Here is a 22,374-nt window from a genome sequence, read left to right as displayed (position 1 = left end):
GCAGATTTGTGTTTCCTATATCTTGTGGGGAGGGGGGCGGAGTGGTGAGGCGCAACAAACATGTGATGTTACAGGTTTTTCCATAGATACCTTTTTATCAGGTTAAGGACGTTCTCTTCTAGTTTGCTGAGAGTTTTAATCATGAATGGATGTTAAATTGTATATTTTTCTGCATCTATTGAGTTGAACATGTTCCTCCCCCATTGTATTGTTAATATGGTAAATACTGATTTTTAAAATTCTTGTAATTGATTCTTTAAAAAAAACTCAACTGGCCGGGCGTGGTGGCTCAAGCCTGTAATCCCAGCACTTTGGGAGGCCGAGACGGGCGGATCACGAGGTCAGGAGATCGAGACCATCCTGGCTAACACGGTGAAACCCCGTCTCTACAAAAAATTACAAAAAACTAGCCGCGCGAGGTGGTGGGCGCCTGTAGTCCCAGCTACTCGGGAGGCTGAGGCGGGAGAATGGCGTAAACCCAGGAGGCGGAGCTTGCAGTGAGCTGAGATCCGGCCACTGCACTCCAGCCTGGGCGACAGAGCGAGACTCCGTCTCAAAAAAAAAAAAAAAAAAAAAAAAAAAAAACTCAACTGTGGTAAAATACACATAATATGAAATTTACCATCTTTAATACGGTTTGGTATTGTTAAGCATATTCATAGCTGTGTAACCATCTCCAGCTTTTCATCTTGAGAAACTGAAACTCTATGCCCATTAAACAGTAACTTCCCATTTCCCCCTCCCTGCTACTAATTCAGTTTTTATTTTACAAATGTTTGTCTGTGACAATTTGGAAATAAGAAAGTGGTCCTTCACTACAGAAAGTTTTAAAAGCAACGTTCTAAAGCTGTCAGTTTATTATTAGTAAAAAGCATTTTAAACACGTATTTGGCTTGCAAATTAAACTCTAAAGCTGTACATACACAAAACTGAAGTCCTGGGAGAACAAATACACCTCACTAGCGTCCTGGCTGATGGTTTTTCATCGCTTCAAACTAGATACAATTACACTGTGTATTTTTAAAGCAATTTATTTCTAACCATAAGTTCCTATTTAAGCATGTCAATCAAAGTTTCATCATTGCTTCACCATAAAGGCAGGCATGAATCACTTTTTCCTAACCCATTCTTCTATATTCTGATTCTGGCTGAAGCAACCTGCTGATAGCCAACATGAACAGGTGATGCTTTGTTTAAAAAAAAAAAAAAAGGCTTTACAAAAGGCTTACAATTTAGCAATCATCAGCTTGCCTTCTGACAGCTACTCAGTCTTACCACTTCATCTGTTACTATTCTAAAACAATTTGGCTTTGTAGATGGAATTTCATTTTCTTAAAGAGATTAACCTACTAATTTTAGTTCAGTGAAATATGTTCTTCACAAATTGACAGCTTTTAAGTTAAAAAGTGCATGGGAATCATATGTACAATGTATCATAAGTGGACTGTCAGACTACTATCCAACAAAATATCCTGAGGATTTAAGATTTTGTTTTCAGGAAAAAAAAAACTTTAAGCAACACAGAAACATACTGTATAATAGTTTTATTTTTCTCATTTTACTATTTTTACATTTTATGCACAAATATTTTTTATCTGCGTAAAAATAGAAAATAACTGTTTTATGTAAAATTACAAAAAAAATTAAAACCACAAAGAAATACATAATTGTTATTATGACAGTATAAGTGTCGTTGTCGTTATTTAAAGAGTAAAAACGTATGCAAAAGTCCTCCTCCCATTTACAAAAGATTGAGAATTTTTTTTTCCTGGCAGCAAATGAAATATTGAAGTATCAATATTTTTACACCCTTTAGATCTGAAGACATTAAGTTAGTCACAGATTTATTTTGCAATTATGAATTTTAAAACATTTTTGTGCTATTTCAAGGATACTCGTTCTTTCTTAAAGGCAGTAGCATAAAAGGAATATGGAAAACAGACCTCGCAAAAATATTTGGTGGTACAATTCTTTTTGTATCATACTTGAGTATCACCATTAATCAGGGGAGAAAACACCTAAATAATTTTTCCTAATTAAATGACATAGACTGATACAAAAATAAATGTGATCAGTCAATTTATCTGAAGATCAACCACGCAAAGCAATTCTGCCTAATTGGTTTTTCTGATGCCAACACAAATATTTAGACTTTAGGCTAGCGAGATATGTATGAAAGTTGGCTCAATAAAAACTTCACATGGAAAACAAGTTTTAAAACAAAAATGAACATTTCTTTTACTTAAATTCTTGTACTTCTAAGGTACAAATGATGACCAATAATTTTATCTTTCTTCCTTTGAATATACTGTAAATTCTATGAAAAATTCATTTATAAAAACAAAGCAAAGAATGAATAGCATAACTTTTAATTTTCTTTCACAATATGTTATCTTTTAATAGAAGAAAAAAAACTACCTGGCTTTCTGATAACTGTAACCTAAGTAAAACAAATATTTTACATATAATTTAAGGCAAAGTAATGAGTTTCTTGAATCAACTGGAGAAGTCATATTACTTTACCTATGTCATGCATAAATGATGGTAAGAAGAAAAAGAAAGCATCTGATCATGTATGAGAACTGTCTCTATTCAAATTATGAGAAATAAGATGAAAATTGCTAAAAGGAGAAAATGAATAAAATATGATTTTAGAAAAACCATACGGGAATTGCATAGATGAGAAAAGAATTTTCATTCTAGGAATCTAAAACTAATGTTTCTAGCTTTAAAAACATACACACACATATATAATTGAGACATGTCTGTCATCTTGGCTAAAATTTTAATATATGTCTTCCCAAAAGCATTTTAAATATGAAAGCCAAGATTCTTAAGCTCTTGATGATATAGCAGAATGGTATACTTTATTTTTTTTTTTTAAACTACAAGCAACTTGTCAACTCCCTAGGCCGTAAGAGGATGGTGCAAAACCTTTCTAGCTGTCTATTTGTTATCTGACGCTAGAGCTTCTGTGTATTATTTCATATTGTTATTTTACTCAGACATTCTTACAACCACAGTGCACAAATTGTACTAATAATAATTTGTTCATATATTCTCTTTCAAAAAAGTAATAATGGACATACAAATTTTACTCTGCTCAGATATCAGCTGCAGAAAGGACTTAATAATATAAATGAATTAAGAGAACATGTTGTAGTAAAATGATGCGTTAAGATTACCAGAGAAAGAGATCAAAGATCCCTCCTCTCTCTCTCTCCTCTCTTCCTTGTCCTTAAGATCCCTGCCTCTTATGATTTATTCCAAACCACTACCAGAATTGCTAACAATGCCATCTTGCCTGCATTCACATGCCTTTTTCTCCTAGTTAAGTCAAAAGCATTAACTGAGCTCTTAAGCTTTTTAAGGGGACAGATTTAAAGAAAACAATGAAGGAGAAGGTGCATAAATATTTGAGAATCAACCTTCTCAAATCTGTAAGAGGATTAATAGCTATCTGCCAGTCTCATATAATAATTTGTGCTTAATACCTTAAACAACAAAAACAGAAAAGAAAAAGACATTTCTAGCCATTTTTGTTTAGTGTTAGCTTATGTAAGGAATGTAATATATGCAGGAATTACTTAATTTGAATCTTAAAATGAATAATTTTTCTTCTGTATATCTTTATGCCTTCATATATGTTTAGAAAATGATCAACTGAATATATAGATATATGTATACACATATATAATATGGAAAAGGAAAAAAAGTGGAAAAGTATTATCTTAAAGAGAAGACTGCCTATAACAGAGGTCGAATTTTCTTTTTAAAACTATTTGCAAGTAATTTACTAATGCCTTGAAAGGTAAAGTACTGCTGACTAATTTAAAGTCTTCATTTTATCAGAAACACAGGAATATAAGCTGCTTTGCATAATAAACTGGCACTACAGGGTAATTTTAAAAAAAAGGAAGCCATAACAAACCACACCAAACCTTTACTTTTGGGTTGAGGTATACCTTTTCAGTTTTTTAAATCTCTGACAGGAAAAACAGAGATCATTTTATAATTTTTGTAACAGCTGGTTTATTAGAATTAAACGCCTCAAAATAATTTAAATTCTTGGTCTGACATGAATAATCTATACAGAAAATCCTTACAATTGGCTTGAGTTAATAAGCCAGATTTAAACCTGGATCTCCTCCTTCAGCACTGCTCTTTTTGCCAGTCAACTTCTTACTGTCCTTTGCTTGCAAATATATAAATAACCTGATACTCTTAGTTTAGTAATTTATTAATATAAATTTATTTGATATGAACATTTTAGCTCTGCTTGATTAGATGAAACAGGCACACATGCTTTAGCTGAGAAATTCCATTTTCTGGTTCTATGTAAAGCAACATCTAAAGCAGCAGAGAGGGGAAACAGTTACATTTTCAAAAATAGTTAAGCCAGACTGTTTCCTGGAGATACTTCATTTATTTTTCATTTTCAGATACTACTGGCTATTTTTGGTAGGGCTACACATTAATACTGACCAGTTTAGCTTTCCTGACTGTTAACAAACTATTCCACAATGAACCTGCCTTCACGCTGCAGACATTGTGGAGATCCTTTAACATACACATATTCTAAAATATATGCTCAAAGTAAAAAGATCCAAATTCACAAGAGTATGAAATATTTATAAAAAAATCATGCATCAGACTGTACAGTCTAGAAATAAAAGAAGATTCAAATTCGGTAATAAAGGTAAGAGCTATACTTGCTCTAAACATTTTAAGAAAGACTTCGGAGTTCCAGAATGTCCTGGGGCTCAATTATCCTTTTCCGTTTGCAGAGAAGCAGTGGCCAGAGCTACTGCTGTGACTGGCTGGGCAATTCCATGGAGCTGCATCTTTGCAAGTTTCTTCTGTTCACATTCTGTGACCAAACGGTTCAACTCTGCTGCACTGTATCCAATAAGAGTCTTCAAGTCACAGACAAACTTGTACACAAATCTCTTGCCTTGAACTTTACAAATCATGTCCCCATCATAATAATACCTTTAAAAAGAGAAAAAAAAATTAGAAACTTCATAAAAAATAAATGAGACTTCTTAGAATAATTTACAGACTATTCCGTAAGCAGAAGCCTAGTAGAGTACTGCATCCACCACAATAGCAATTAATATTGAAGTTATATAGAATGTTTAATGCTACTATCAAATGAAACATATCTAAACATTATTTACTAAAATTTCAACGCTCAGTACTCCAAAACTCTCTAAACTTTCAAAACATATTTTCAACAATTAGGATAAAACATTGATTTAAAAGTATTAAACAAAACAAAAAACCTTTAGAGCAGTGGAAGAGCCTAAGAACAAGAGCTTTGGAGTCAGAAAGCCAAGATTCAAAACCTAACATTTTTGAGACCACAGGAGTCATTATTTTCTCAAAGCTTTTATTCCTCATTTATAAAGTGAGGTGAACAGTGCTTATACCCTCATATCACTGTTGAGGATTAAAGGGATAATCTTTGTAAAGTGCTTAGTATACAATGACTGGCACACAGCCTCTACAAAATATAAGCTATGTTAATAAAAATCGATAATATGAAAAAACTAATATATTCCACTTCTTTTCTGTCTTGTAAAGAATCCTATATGATGAAGTCATGTCTTCATCTTTGTTATTTCACTATGTAAATGCTTTCCAAATTTCAGATAAATTATCCAAGCCCAATAGGTAGCTTTAACTCTAAGGAAAAGGTCTAAATGAAATAGAGGATACAGAAAAACAGGAAAAGGGCATTGTAAAGAGACAATATTTCTAAATGTACATAAGCAGAGTTCCAGCAGTCATTCTAGAAATCTGGTTTACTGCTGCATTCTATAGAGATGCAAACGGAGTTGGATTTATGTTTCCTTTGGAAAACAGACTTTAAAAACAAACACTATGTACTGCTAATTCCAACAACAGGAAAAAGAGGCAAGTCAAGCTCTTTCCAGGACTGGCAGAATGCAAAGCCCTTATTTTAAAATTGCACTGCCCACTGACAAAGGGCTACTACAAAAGAAACAACTATTTGCAAAAGTACCACTAATATAAACTATCACATTTAGCAGGATAAAAGTCACTTGGCTTAATCAAGAGTCTATTAATGAAAGGACTGACCTATATACAGGAAACTGTCATCTTTCCCTAATTCCAGAATAGTTAAAGGAAAATAGTTATGTTTGATTTCCCAGTAAGAGATATAACACATTGTGCAGTCTTATAGTTTCCATTTATGTCAGTTACATTAGTATAGAATTTGGATCTCAGCTCACAAACCAACAGTTCCTTGCCATCCAGTTAAAAATGCTGTAGGTGTTTCAATTGCTTTAAAAAATTTCTACATTAATATGTAAGACTGTACGTGGGGGAAAAAAGGAAAATGGAAAAGAGGTTTTATAATTCTAGGAGGAAAATATATTCTATGATTATGCCAGTTCTAGGAGTTGGCATTATCATATTTCTTGGTAAGAGGTGATAAAAAAGAATATACACACATAAATTTGAATTTTACTGAATACTTCCTTTGATCTAGCACATGCATCACACAACTGTATACAGTAGCATTTATTCCACTTGTTCCCTCTCTAAAATGAAGAAAGTAGAAAGATACACAATACCTGTATTTCATGGATATGATTTCTTTTCTTCCCTTTTTTTGAACTTGTATTTTTTAAAAACTTTTTAATTGCAAATATATCACACAAACAAAAGGACACAGAAGTGAACAGTTCAGTGATTTATTACAAAGTGAACATTCATTCCCCTGTTAAGTATCACTCAAGAAACAGAACACTGTCAGCATCCAGAATCCCCTTTATGTCCCCTCCCAATCATTCCCCAAATCCTGGCTCTAAAAGGTAAACACAAGCCTGTATCGTGATAGTAATTTCATTGCTTTTTCTTTATATTTTTATCTCCCAAACACGCATCCCTAAATACTGCAATTTAATTTTCCTGTTTTTTGAACTTGACTGAATAAATGTAATCATACAGAATTTGGTCTTTTGGGTCTGGATTCTGTCACTGAACATTATGTTTGTGAGGTTCACTGGTCTTTGTAGCAGGAGCTCAGTTTTCAAGAATGCAAGGTATTCCTGTATGGATATACCATAAATGATTTCTTCTCTACTGTTGATAGATATTTGGTTGTTTCTGGGGTTTGGATGTTACAAATAATCTGCTATGAACATGTGTATGGGCATACAAGTACACTTCTGTTTGGTATATATCGAACAGTTGCTTAGGGGAGCAACTGTTACAATTTGCATTCCTATCAAAAGGGTAGAAGCATTTCCATTGCTCCATATGCTCAACAGCACTTAGTTCTGGCAATGTTTTAAATTGTAGCCACTCCAGGGGGTGTGTTGTACCATTTAATTATGGTTTTCGATTGCATTACTCTGAACACTAATGAGGCTGTACACCTTTGCATTTATTCATTGGCCATTTGGATAATCTCTAGCCTGAGGTGTCTATTCAAGTCTCTTGCCCATTAAAAAACTGATTCATAAGAATTGGTTAGGCCGGGCGCGGTGGCTCAAGCCTGTAATCCCAGCACTTTGGGAGGCCAAGACGGGCGGATCACGAGGTCAGGAGATCGAGACCATCCTGGCGAACACGGTGAAACCCTGTCTCTACTAAAAAGCACAAAGCACTAGCCGGGCAAGGTGGCAGGCGCCTGTAGTCCCAGCCACTCGGGAGGCTAAGGCAGGAGAATGGCGTGAGCCCGGGAGGTGGAGCTTGCAGTGAGCTGAGATTTGGCCACTGCACTCCAGCCTGGGCGACAGAGCGAGACTCCGACCCCCCAAAAAAAAAAAAGAATTGGTTAGATATTCTACATACTTCTGTAAGACATGTGTGGCTCTCTTAAGGCTTTCAACAACCAAAAGTTCCTAATTTAAATATAGTCCAATTTATTGATCTTTCCCTTTATAATTAGTCCTTTTGATTCTGCTTAAATGTCTCCCTACCACCAGAAGTTATGAAAGTATTTCTAGATCCTTTTCTGTTTTACTTTTTACAGGTAGCGCTACAAGCTACATGGAATTGGTTTTTGGTACGGCGTAAGGAAGAGGTCAACTTTTACTTTTCTCCCAAGATGGATAGTAAATTATCCCAGCACTGATGACTGAAAAGCAGATCGTTTCCTCATATGTTTTCTCCCCACTGCCATTTCTTTAAATCAAATGGTTATGTATTCCTGGTTCTATTTTGGCTCCCTATTCTACTGTATGGCCTATTTGTCTTGAGCAAATAGCATAACTGTCTTATTACCGTAATTTTAGAGTCAGTCTCAATATGGTGTGGGACAAGTCTTTCCACTTTGCTAATCTTCAGGTGTCCTGACTACTGACTACCATGGTACTTTATAGTCCCATGTAAATTTTACAATTACCTTTTCAAGTTCTATGAAAAAACTTAGTTTGATTTGAAAAATCAAAATTACCACTGTAATTTTGAGGGATCTTGTATGTATACAATCTGTATCAACTCTCAAAAATGGCAGCTTTAGTTCTGATTATACACAAAGAATCTTTAGACAGTTGGCAATGTGTTTGAGACTGAATGACAAGCATATTGAAAACTAAACATTTTAGTTATTTATGAACTCTGAGAAACAACAGGTCATGCAGGAAAAGAAGAAGAATAACGGTCAACTATGTAGTAATAGTTATATGGCCATAATACTCTAACAATGATACTTGCTGAACCAAAATTTCTATATAATTATATTGGGATATTGAGATGAGGGGATGGAAAGGGGAAGGGAGAGTGTGTGTGTGAGCTAAATTATAATCTTTCAGTGTGAACATGGCTAAGTGAAACAAGAAGCAGTTAAAGCATGCTATTTAGAAAAACTCGTAAACTGCAGAACTACTTGACTATATTCAATCCCCCCCAAAAATCAGACATAATTCTGTGATATTCTTCTATATCCTTCTTCTCAGAGACTTCAATGTCCCTGCTGAATTTCCATCCCTGCAGTAAGCATAATTTCTGAGAGTAACTTCTGTCGAAAAACCTTATGCTACTTATGGAGAGTTTGTATCAATGTAAAGATTGGATATCCACATTTAGGCAGATTGTATAGAAAACGGGTCAATATTTTGCATGGAATTGTAAAAACAGAGGACAGTTTCTGCTTACTCATTAAAAATTACACTCAATTCACCTATGCAAATATAAAAATCTCAAAAATTAAACTTTTTTTTTTGGACAGTATTATATGCTTTCAAATCAGATAAAAACAATCTTAGAGTAATTCTGTAAAAAAAAACTGTACCTCAAAATTATTAAGATCTTTTTAAAAAGGTTTTTTAATTTGTAAAGAAAACATGAACAAGTTTTTAATATCATTACATAACAATGCTTACATCTAGAAGCAGCAGCTACTTTTTAGAAAGGCTTGATAACAAAGAAAAGTAATCAAGGCTTACCTTAATGCACGACTGAGTTTCTCATAGTTCATTGTAGGCTTATTTTTACGCTGTCCCCATTTTTGTGCAACCAGTTCAGGCTGATTTAGCTTAAATTCACCTTCATCACCAACCCAAGAAATACAGTCTCGAGCATCCTTATCAGTAAGAAGTTCTAGCAAAAACTGCCATAGTTGGATTTGGCCATTGTTTCCTAAATTGATAAGAGGAACAAAGCATTGGCTATAGTGTTATAGATTAGCCCAAGGCAAAGTCAACAAACTGGTTCTTTGGTTCAAATCTCAGCCATGGCAAAAACAATTTTTGTTTTTCTAGAAATGCTGTCTAAATACTGCCAGAGCAATAGTCGAAATTCACATTTTTCATACAGTGAAATAAAACAAAATATACCTAACTAGATAGATATATTTTATAAATACAAGAAAACACAAAAATACCTGTTCTGTTCCCAGGTGAGCTTCTATCTTCTCCTGAAATCCTCGGTGCTCTTTGCACTTTGGCTGCCTTCGCACTACTATTTATAACTTTAATGGTAGTAGGTGTAGCAGATTGCACTGATGCTGGAATAATTTGCACAGCTGCAAAGACAGACAAGGGGGAAAAAATTACTGAAAAACATTATCAGTTTAACTAACGCCTTATGAATTACCCCAAGAAAGTACTTCATTACAAAAAGCCTCACTCCACAATTTCGAACAAAATAAAAAAGGTCAGATGGTACAGTATAATGCTTGCATTACAGTTTGTGCATCTTAGTAAGAGCTAGTATTCTTGTTTGGAAATAACTTAGTGATGCATACACATTAGACAGAGTATTTTAACATGTTTTGTTTTTAAAACATTTGTTCATAAAAACAGTTTGTCAGATATTGTAGAAAATGTGGACAAATGACAATTCACACCACCACTTTGAGACTCTGGCAATATCTGGAATAAGGCTGAAAGGACAGAAACCCTATGACACAAGATGGCCGAATAGGAACAGCTCCAGTCTCCAGCTCCCAGCGCGAGCGACACAGAAGACAGGTGATTTCTGCATTTTCAACTGAGGAACGCAGCTCATCACCAGCAATGGATCAAAGCTGGACGGAGAATGACTTTGACGAGATGAGAGAAGAAGGCTTCAGTCCATCAAACTTCTCAGAGCTAAAGGAGGAATTATGTACCCAGCGCAAAGAAACTAAAAATCTTGAAAAAAGAGTGGAAGAATTGATAACTAGAATAATTAATGCAGAGAAGGCCATAAACAAAATGACAGAGATGAAAACCATGACATGAGAAATACGTGACAAATGCACAAGCTTCAGTAACCGACTCGATCAACTGGAAGAAAGAGTATCAGCGATTGAGGATCAAATGAATGAAATGAAGCGAGAAGAGAAATCTAAAGAAAAAAGAAGAAAAAGAAATGAACAAAGCCTGCAAGAAGTATGGGATTATGTAAAAAGACCAAATCTACGTCTGATTGGGGTGCCTGAAAGTGAGGGGGAAAATGGAACCAAGTTGGAAAACACTCTGCAGGATATCATCCAGGAGAACTTCCCCAACCTAGTAGGGCAGGCCAACATTCAAATTCAGGAAATACAGAGAACGCCACAAAGATACTCCTCCAGAAGAGCAACTCCAAGACACATAATTGCCAGATTCACCCAAGTTGAAATGAAGGAAAAAATCTTAAGGGCAGCCAGAGAGAAAGGTCGGGTTACCCACAAAGGGAAGCCCATCAGACTAACAGCAGATCTCTCGGCAGAAACTCTACAAGCCAGAAAAGAGTGGGGGCCAATATTCAACATTCTTAAAGAAAAGAATTTTGAACCCAGAATTTCATATCCAGCCAAACTAAGTTTCATAAGTGAAGGAGAAATAAAATCCTTTACAGATAAGCAAATGCTTAGAGATTTTGTCACCACCAGGCCTGCCTTACAAGAGACCCTGAAGGAAGCCCTAAACATGGAAAGGAACAACCAGTACCAGCCATTGCAAAAACATGCCAAAATGTAAAGACCATTGAGGCTAGGAAGAAACTGCATCAACTAACGAGCAAAATAACCAGTTAATATCATAATGGCAGGATCAAGTTCACACATAACAATATCAACCTTAAATGTCAATGGACTAAATGCTCCAATTAAAAGACACAGACTGGCAAACTGGATAAAGAGTCAAGACCCATCAGTCTGCTGTATTCAGGAGACCCATCTCACATGCAGAGACATACACATAGGCTCAAAATAAAGGGATGGAGGAAGATCTACCAAGCAAATGGAGAACAAAAAAAAGCAGGGGTTGCAATCCTAGTCTCTGATAAAACAGACTTTAAACCATCAAAGATCAAAAGAGACAAAGAGGGCCATTACATAATGATAAAGGGATCAATTCAACAGGAAGAGCTAACTATCCTAAATATATGCACCCAATACAGGAGCACCCACATTCATAAAGCAAGTCCTTAGAGACTTACAAAGAGACTTAGACTCCCATACAATAATAATGGGAGACTTCAACACCCCACTGTCAACATTAGACAGATCAACGAGACAGAAAGTTAACAAGGATATCCAGGAATTGAACTCATCTCTGCAGCAAGCAGACCTAATAGACATCTACAGAACTCTCCACCCCAAATCAACAGAATATACATTCTTCTCAGCACCACATCACACTTATTCCAAAATTGACCACATAATTGGAAGTAAAGCACTCCTCAGCAAATGTAAAAGAACAAATTATAACAAACTGTCTCTCAGACCACAGTGCAATCAAACTAGAACTCAGGACTAAGAAACTCAATCAAAACCGCTCAACTACATGGAAACTGAATAACCTGCTCCTGAATGACTACTGGGTACATAACGAAATGAAGGCAGAAATAAAGATGTTCTTTGAAACCAATGAGAACCAAGATACAACATACCAGAATCTCTGGGACACATTTAAAGCAGTGTGTAGAGGGAAATTTATAGCACTAAATGCCCACAAGAGAAAGCTGGAAAGATCTAAAATTGACACTCTAACATCACAATTAAAAGAACTAGAGAAGCAAGAGAAAACACATTCAAAAGCTAGCAGAAGGCAAGAAATAACTAAGATCAGAGCAGAACTGAAGGAGATAGAGACACAAAAAACCCTCCAAAAAATCAATGAATCCAGGAGTTGGTTTTTTGAAAAGATCAACAAAATTGACAGACCACTAGCAAGACTAATAAAGAAGAAAAGAGAGAAGAATCAAATAGATGCAATAAAAAATGATAAAGGGGATATCACCACCGACCCCATAGAAATACAGACTACCATCAGAGAATACTATAAACACCTCTACGCAAATCAACTAGAAAATCTAGAAGAAATGGATAATTTCCTGGACACTTATACTCTCCCAAGACTAAACCAGAAGAAGCCGAATCCCTGAAGAGACCAATAGCAGGCTCTGAAATTGAGGCAATAATTAATAGCCTACCAACCAAAAACAGTCCAGGACCAGATGGATTCACAGCTGAATTCTACCAGAGGTACAAGGAGGAGCTGGTACCATTCCTTCTGAAACTATTCCAATCAATAGAAAAAGAGGGAATCGTCCCTAACTCATTTTATGAGGCCAACATCATCCTGATACCAAAGCCTGGCAGAGACACAACAAAAAAAGAGAATTTTAGACCAATATCCCTGATGACCATTGATGCAAAAATCCTCAATAAAATACTGTCAAACCGGATCCAGCAGCACATCAAAAAGCTTATCCACCATGATCAAGTGGGCTTCATCCCTGGGATGCAAGGCTGGTTCAACATTCGCAAATCAATAAATGTAATCCAGCATATAAACAGAACCAAAGACAAGAACCACATGATTATCTCAATAGATGCAGAAAAGGCCTTTGACAAAATTCAACAGCCCTTCCTGCTAAAAACGCTCAATAAATTCTGTATTGATGGAACGTATCTCAAAATAATAAGAGCTATTTAGGACAAACCCACAGCCAATATCATACTGATAGGGCAAAAAGTGGAAAAATTCCCTTTGAAAACTGGCACAAGACAGGGATGCCCTCTCTCACCACTCCTATTCAACATAGTGTTGGAAGTTCTGGCTAGGGCAATCAGGCAAGAGAAAGAAATCAAGGGTATTCAGTTAGGAAAAGAAGAAGTCAAATTGTCCCTGTTTGCAGATGACATGATTGTATATTTAGAAAACCCCACTGTCTCAGCCCAAAATCTCCTTAAGCTGATAAGCAACTTCAGCAAAGTCTCAGGATACAAAATTAATGTGCAAAAGTCACAAGCATTCTTATACACCAGTAACAGACAAGCAGAGAGCCAAATCAGGAATGAACTTCCATTCACAATTGCTTCAAAGAGAATAAAATACCTAGGAATCCAACTTACAAGGGATGTAAAGGACCTCTTCAAGGAGAACTACAAACCACTGCTCAGTGAAATCAAAGAGGACACTAACAAATGGAAGAACATACCATGCTCATGGATAGGAAGAATCAATATCGTGAAAATGGCCATACTGCCCAAGGTTATTTATAGATTCAATGCCATCCCCATCAAGCTACCAATGAGTTTCTTCACAGAATTGGAAAAAACGGCTTTAAAGTTCATATGGAACCAAAAAAGAGCCCGCATTGCCAAGACAATCCTAAGTCAAAAGAACAAAGCTGGAGGCATCACGCTACCTGACTTCAAACTATACTACAAGGCTACAGTAACCAAAACAGCATGGTACTGGTACCAAAACAGAGATATAGACCAATGGAACAGAACAGAATCCTCAGAAATAATGCCACACATCTACAGCCATCTGATCTTTGACAAACCTGAGAGAAACAAGAAATGGGGAAAGGATTCCCTATTTAATAAATGGTGCTGGGAAAATTGGCTAGCCATAAGTAGAAAGCTGAAACTGGATCCTTTCCTTACTCCTTATATGAAAATTAATTCAAGATGGATTAGAGACTTAAATGTTAGACCTAATACCATAAAAACCCTAGAAGAAAATCTAGGTAATAACATTCAGGACATAGGCATGGGCAAGGACTTCATGTCTAAAACACCAAAAGCAATGGCAGCAAAAGCCAAAATTGACAAATGGGATCTCATTAAACTAAAGAGCTTCTGCACAGCAAAAGAAACTACCATCAGAGTGAACAGGCAACCTACAGAATGGGAGAAAATTTTTGCAATCTACTCATCTGACAAAGGGCTAATATCCAGAACCTACAAAGAACTCAAACAAATTTAGAAGAAAAAAACAACCCCATCAAAAAGTGGGCAAAGGGTATGAACAGACATTTCTCAAAAGAAGACATTCATACAGCCAACAGACACATGAAAAAATGCTCATCATCACTGGCCATCAGAGAAATGCAAATCAAAACCACAATGAGATACCATCTCACACCAGTTAGAATGGCAATCATTAAAAAGTCAGGAAACAACAGGTGCTGGAGAGGATGTGGAGAAATAGGAACACTTTTACCCTGTTGGTGGGATTGTAAACTAGTTCAACCATTATGGAAAACAGTATGGCAATTCCTCAAGGATCTAGAACTAGATGTACCATATGACCCAGCCATCCCATTACTGGGTATATACCCAAAGGATTATAAATCATGCTGCTATAAAGACACATGCACACGTATGTTTATTGCAGCACTATTCACAATAGCAAAGACTTGGAATCAACCCAAATGTCCATCAGTGACAGACTGGATTAAGAAAATGTGGCACATATACACCATGGAATACTATGCAGCCATAAAAAAGGATGAGTTTGTGTCCTTTGTAGGGACATGGATGCAGCTGGAAACTATCATTCTCAGCAAACTATCACAAGAACAGAAAACCAAACACCGCATGTTCTCACTCATAGGTGGGAACTGAACAATGAGATCACTTGGACTCCGGAAGGGGAACATCACACACCGGGGCCTATCATGGGGAGGGGGGAGCGGGGAGGGATTGCATTGGGAGTTATACCTGATGTAAATGACAAGTTGATGGGTGCAGCACACTAACATGGCACAAGTATACATATGTAACAAACCTGCACGTTATGCACATGTACCCTAGAACTTAAAGTATAATAATAATAATAATAATAAATAAGAAGGTATGGGGAGATCATATGCAAGGTAGAATAAATGTTTTAATTCCTTATGATTTTAATCTACAGGAAATTTTTAAGAAAATAAGATGGCACGGGAAAGGAAGAAGAGGGGAAAGAATTGGTGAATAGCCAATTTCCTTATTGTTCATAATAGGGTATCAATAGATAATGAGAAACAAAAAGAAAAGCTTTGGCTTCATATAATTATGTATATAAAAGTAAATTTTTGAATAAAAATAAAAACCTTCCTAAATATAAAAATAAAGATTAAGTAAATAAACTACATAACGAAAGACTATATAAAATGATCAATACAGAAGAGAGGATGATTTTATCAATTATATCTGTAAGTACAAGTGAACTTAACAATCCTGGTAAATAAAAAGATTTTCATTTTGCCTAACCAGCAAAATATTAAGTAGCAAAATTGGCAAAGGGATTCAAAAGAAACTAGTCAAATAAAACATACTACATCCACTAATGAGACAGGGCAAAAGGATGGTGAAAGTGCCCTATAATTAGATGCAGATTATTTCTAGTTCATCTGAAGTAATTGCCATCCTGAATCTCAATCTATTAACTCATTTCTTTCTTTATACCATAGTTTTATTGCACGTATTTGTATTACTCTAGAGTATAGTTTTGAGTTGTAATTACTTTAGCATATAAAAATAAACTTCATGTATTCTTTTGGACTTTTTTTTTTCCAAAAAAAGAAACCCTATGACACAAACATCTCACACATGTTCTTACAAATATTCACTCAATGATGTTCACAGCATTTAAAAAATACTATACAGCAGTGAAAATGAATGAAACAGCTGCAAGTATCAACATGGGTAATTCTCAAATGATAAGTTATAAAAGAATATGTATAATGTATTATTTTACAGAAAATATTTAAACATGTGCAAAATAATGCTACACAGTGTTTATGGTTACATAGTTGGTAAAAATATAAAATATACAGACAGTAATAAACATAAAATTCAAGATGGTCAATTCTCTGGTAGGAGAGAGGAAAATGAAATCTACAACAGGTAAACTTGGTATATAAAATGTTATTTCTTATATGTACACAGGTGTTAGTTACACTTACTTTCTTTGTGTATCTCAAATTCCTCATTAAAAATTTTAGCCGGTTGGGATGATCTTGTGACGTGTGTGTTCGTATCTCAGGTAAAACATGGCTAAAAGCTTATGGTGTAAGGGGAAAAGAAAGATGTCTGCTAAAAAGGGGGAAAAAATTCCCCCAAAGAGCTCAGCAGGTTAAAAGGATTCTCAAACTAGACAGTAATGTTTTAATGAAAGATGTTTAAGAGATAGCAACTGTAGTGGTACCCAAACCCAGAAAATGCAATGTGAGGTAAAAGTTGGAAAATATGACATGAAAATGGAGACTGATACTAAGAGAAACAAAAAGACTCTTCTAGACCAGCATGCACAGTACCCAGTATGGACGAACCAAACGTAAAGAATAAAGCTGAATGCAAACTGAGAGAAAAGAAAGGGGAAAAGCCAAGCAAAAGTAGTGAAGGCGGCGAAAGGTTTGGCCTCGTAGACTCTTAAAACCTTGGAAAATGCCACATGGGACAGATGATCAATTAGAATGTATACAAATGTATACTTTGATTGCAACTCCCACCAAATGCAAACTATTTGTTTTCCTATTTTCACTTGCCTTTTTTCTTCATTTCAAACCCAGTGTAACTCCTCAAGTTTGTTTTGGACACTTGAATGTTTTCTTTGCTGTATCCAAGTTATACTGAAATTTTAATTGGATGTCACCCAATATCCAGTTATTATCAGGCATGAAAGTTCTGTCAGGTATGAATGTGGTTAGAATTGTTCTTACAACTTGGTAATTAACAGTCAGTAAAGATGAAACAAATGATGCCCTAATAAATTTTAGTGAACTCAGATACAAAGGAAGCTGTTACGTCCATCGTATCATTTAAAAACGCGACACGAGTGGATCTTATGAAGTACTTGTGTCAAGCTCTCATTCCACAGAACAAAAGATGTGTGTGGAAAAATTTTTAAAATAATTTTCCTTTTTACCACCTTGCAGTATCAAATCAACATTTCTTCAATAAAAGGGCAAATATAGATACGAATACTCACGTTGATCAATTGTAACTATTTCATTCATCTGTTGTTCTTGACTTGCCAATACATCTGGAAAAAACACAATTTTTAAAAATTTAAAACCAAAAACCCCAATCCAATAAAACTCAACTTAATAAACATTCTGTTAAAAAAGAACTCCACAATTGAAACCAAAACACTTAACTGAAATTTACTAGCATAAAAACCTTAAAAATATTTGATAGTCACTTTAAAAGGAAAAGATAGCTTTAAGAGAAGTAACACAGGGAAAAGCTCCAATGTCTTTCAGTGTTCAGTAAAGTTCTGCAGAGAACTATGGTTTTCTAAATGTAAATATTTGTATCGAAATCTGTATAAAACCATGTAAAAATATGGAAATCTTCAAGATCATATCAAAGATAAAATATACACCAAAATGAAATTATTTAGATATGGATCTCCACCAAAAAGGCCTCCTTCCCATTATCTGTTGTAACATCCACTTTTGACTAAAGCTGCTTAAGCTTTATAATGCTTCTACTTAAAGATAGCAAAATTTCAATACAATTGTAGTGGTCCTGAATGTCTCAATTAAACTAAATAATTTCACATCTAAAAATATAGCTCCCCAAATAAAAATATTATAAAAGGTCCTAAGACAAGTCTTTACAGAACCATTCATTACTTACCTGTTGCTATTCCCCACTTAAATGTTATTCTTTACCTCTCAAAGAACTGCACATCCCAGTCTCTATTACTTCAGCCTACTTTGTGCCCATCATAAATTGCATGCCTCTCTCTTAAAATTGAAACTACACCCTCCAGCAATCATTCTGGGTACTGAGGCCTGGGCTCCCAAGAAGACTCTGCTAAGGGTGCCTTGCCAGGACCCAGTTCCAGACACGCAGAGCTGGAAAAGGTTGGGGAAGTAAAAAGAGGTCTGAATCCTATCAGATGGGAGCTTTGAGGGTCCGAAGACTGAGGACTTAAAACAATTATATAGGACTGGCTTCAGACAGATCTGGATTCAGTTCTTAGCTGACTGACTGACTACATGACTTCGGTAAAATGACCAACCTCTTTCAACATTAACTTCCTCATGTTTAAATTAGACACCTAAACTTATTGCCTCGTGAGTTTATTGTGAGGATCAAAGAAACACATTTTTAAGCAGCACAGTGCACAAAACAGTTGCTTTTCCAGTCAACTGACAACCTCACTGTTTTATCCAGACTCCTAGTTCTGAGCATTCTCCTCCAGAACTGTGGTCTCTCTTGATAAAAAAAAAAAAAATACGTACCTTATGTTTGTAGTAAATTTTCCTCAGAATTTTATAAAAGTTCCTCAAAGAGGAACCGTTTCATCTGAAGACTCAAGGAACTCAGCCTCAAAAGAGGCAAACGAAAGCGTCACCATCACACAGCACAGCTGTAATCAACTTGTAAAATCACCTTCTAAGTCCTAATTCTCAGATTGGAGTTTGGTTTGTTTCCTGGAAGCTCTCAAGATAGAAGGCAGACCACAGAGGGGGAAAAAAAAGTTTTTGAAAGACTGGTCCAAGACCAATCTCTTCAGAGTACAGGCACTCTGAATATCATATTCCTCCCTGAAACTCCCAAATCCTTGCTAGGCACAAAGGAAGCAGTCTTGAGAGGCAAAGCCCTGGGGGATATGGAGCCATTTTATGAAGAAACATTAGACACTACGGGAATAAAACAATTATTTTTCCTAAAGAAAACCCTTAGCAAACTAAGAACTTCCTTTGCCTTTGGTGACAGAAGACAGAGATTCACACCGAGAAGGACATCATGGAACTGGTAGTACTGGAACATTTCCTAATTATCTCCCACGTATAGTAGGACTTGGATGAAGTTTCAGCAGAGGGGGGACTGCAGGCAGGTGGCCGCTCAGGTGAATAATCTAATACAAATATCTGAAGAAGGAGCTCTACCTCTTCAGTACTGCCGCTTCTTGAAAGATCACTGAGGATGGATAATAGAGGCTGGGTTTTGTCCCAGAATCAGTGCCTTTCACAGAGAGGCTGCAGACTTCTCCTACAGAAGGGACCAGAGTACTGCACTGCGCTCAAAAAACCCTGTTCTGAGAAGTGAGACTTGTGAATTCTAGAAAGTCTGTTAGAAATACCCTTACACATCATCCTGCCCATCTCTCAATTCTGAACTGAGCACTACATTTCCAAGCCAGATGGGATTTCCCTGCCCGGGCAGAGTGAAGAACCATGGCTGGATCACCAAGAAATTCCGTGAGACACTCATCTAGGCTGTGGGACTCTGTTGCTTTAAAAGACAAAGCAACGGTTCCAGAGCAGAGCTTTTCTGAAGAAGACTCGTTCAACTGCATGGAAATGGAAAGATACACAAGACACCTTTGACTTCTGTTCTAGGAAAAATCTATGAATGAACTTTAAAGTTTGAGACGCAATAAGAGAAGTAGAAAGAGACAGCCACAACAAAGAGCTGACCTGGGAGAGACTGGAAAAAACGTGGATTTGGGAAAAATGAAACTATCACCTATGCACTATCCTTGTTGTGTTCTTGAGATTTCTTACAAGAAAGTGTTTCAATAAACATGACTCACATGTTTCACAATTCAGAATTTACCTTATTCATTTCAAAACCTCTGCATGGAAGGAAATCTGTGAAACCAACGACAAAGCTTCAACCAGGACATTCAACTTATTTATCTAATAAGAACAGACACTAGAAATAAATGCTGCAAATACAATGAATGTACTAAGTCTTTTAGTATCATAGATACTTAAAATCTGAGCGAATCTTTACAAGAATAAAATTATAAACAATGAGGAAATGCCTCTCTCCAGAGCTCATTTCTTATTCACCAGCAGAGAAAGCACTTTCAACTCCTGACCTCAAGTGATCCAGCCGCCCCAGACTCCCAAAGTGCTGGGGTGACAGGAGTGAGCCACTGCACCTGGCCAGAGAAAGCACCTTGAGTGAAAACTGCAAGCATTGAATTAAGGTGGAAAATCCCTCCACCAGAGCTCTCCCGTTACTGGATATATAATAGAACAAAATGCTATTATTAACATTTTCATCCATAACTGATACAAAAGCAAAGTCAAGAGTTTCTTGTATTCATGTGTTCTGAAAAATATGTGGGTCCGGCTAGCATTTCTGATATGCAAAACTGTCAAGGAATGGGTTGCTTGATTCGGTGTCTTAACAGTCACTGAAATATAAGATGGATTAATATTCAAGCAAAAATAATTTATATTTGTGCCTTGTTTTCTTGGACAGCCAAGTAGTTTCCAAATTTCTCTGTTTTTTTTCCAATTGAGACCCTTGCTCTGTCACCCATGCTGGAGTGTAGTGGCGCAGTCTCAGCTCACTGCAACCTCCGCCTTTCAGGTTCAGGCTATCCTTTCGCCTCAACCTCCCAAGTAGGTGGGACTACAGGCACACAGCAACTTGCCCAGCTATTTTTTTGTATTTTTAGTGGAGACGGGGTTTCACCATGTTGGCCAGGCTGGTCTCGAACTTCTTCTTTTTTTTTTTTTTTGAGACGGAGTCTCGCTCTGTCACCCGGACTGGAGTGCAGTGGCCGGATCTCAGCTCACTGCAAGCTCCGCCTCCCGGGTTTACGCCATTCTCCTGCCTCAGCCTCCCGAGTAGCTGGGACTACAGGCGCCAGCCACCTCGCCCGGCTAGCTTTTTGTATTTTTTAGTAGAGACGGGGTTTCACCGTGTTAGCCAGGATGGTCTCGAACTCCTGACCTCGTGATCCGCCCGTCTCGGCCTCCCGAAGTGCTGGGATTACAGGCTTGAGCCACCGTGCCCGGCCTGGTCTCGAACTTCTAACCTCAAGTGATCTGCCTGTCTCATTCTCCCAAATTGCTGGTCCAATTTCTTTATATGGTCACTGAATCATATATAATGTCTGAAGCCTTGTAAGTTGTAAGTGGAAAAACTTATAACCGGTGGCTTCCAATTCAAAAAGGTGGTTGCATACACTTCCTTCCCTCTTAAGACCCTATTCAGTTAATTATAAAGACTTGAACAAAGATTTAATCTCATCAGTAATGAAGAGAATGGGAAGGAAGCCACCTGTAAACAAATGATCTCTTCAGTTTCTAGATGAGCAGTAAATCTAAGAGCTGATCAAACAGAAGGCAACAAATAGAATATATGAAGAGGGCTGAGTGTAGGGCACAGCACCTGATTTAAGAACTTGGATTCTCATGTTAGCCTGGGCTTGAATCCTGGCTCTGCCACTTCCTAGCTGTGACTTTGTGGGGCTCTCAAAGCCTCACTTTCCTATCTAAAGAATAAGCAAAGTAATGATTTGTGGTATTACTATAGGAATTAAATGAGATAACATATAGAGCTTTCAGCATAGCATTATACAGTAAATAAATGTTAATTATTACTGCTTATTACTTATCATTATCAATAAACAATTAAGATGAAAACAAAGTTATAAGGAAATAAAATTCAGCTTAAATTACAACGTAAAGAAGTAACTGTAATTTCATACATTTTCGAAGAAGTTCCAGATGACTCCAGAGAATTTCTCCCCGAGGAACCCGCTGAAAAAAATCTTCTTGGTTGAGACTACATAATTCTCTCCCTGAAATGTTGAGTGTGGTGAGGTCTATATCGGTCATGCTGAATTCCTTCATTACCCAAACCACCCAATGCAGGACTTGGTCTGTGGACCACTGTATGGGATCTAGAAAGAAAAACATTAACTTTAGCCTAGTTCCATTTTA

General features: G+C 36.5%; 1 protein-coding gene and 1 pseudogene across 5 annotated transcripts in view; one reads left to right on the top strand and one right to left on the bottom strand.

Annotated features, from left to right (window-relative positions):
• Nucleotides 1–1,529: 1,529 nt before the first annotated feature.
• GABPA (GA binding protein transcription factor subunit alpha) overlaps nucleotides 1,530–22,374 on the bottom strand; it is a 44,698-nt gene continuing 23,853 nt past the window's right edge. For all 5 annotated transcript variants that reach the window (XM_033232216.1, XM_033232215.1, XM_033232218.1 and 2 more), the window contains exons 6-10: nucleotides 22,140–22,334; nucleotides 17,661–17,714; nucleotides 9,863–10,003; nucleotides 9,426–9,618; nucleotides 1,530–4,992 (exon numbers count right to left, since the gene is read on the bottom strand). In XM_033232216.1, the coding sequence (XP_033088107.1) occupies nucleotides 4,764–4,992; nucleotides 9,426–9,618; nucleotides 9,863–10,003; nucleotides 17,661–17,714; nucleotides 22,140–22,334 (812 nt within the window). In that variant the 3' untranslated portion in view covers nucleotides 1,530–4,763. The remainder of the gene's footprint in view (nucleotides 4,993–9,425; nucleotides 9,619–9,862; nucleotides 10,004–17,660; nucleotides 17,715–22,139; nucleotides 22,335–22,374) is intronic.
• LOC117096723 lies at nucleotides 16,691–17,097 on the top strand (annotated as a pseudogene).

This window comes from Trachypithecus francoisi, unplaced genomic scaffold (genome assembly GCF_009764315.1).
Source record: "Trachypithecus francoisi isolate TF-2019V2 unplaced genomic scaffold, Tfra_2.0 Lachesis_group14, whole genome shotgun sequence".
NCBI lineage: Eukaryota > Metazoa > Chordata > Mammalia > Primates > Cercopithecidae > Trachypithecus > Trachypithecus francoisi.
The sequence above is the reverse complement of the archived record's forward strand: the minus strand, read 5'-3'. Positions and strand labels throughout refer to the sequence as shown.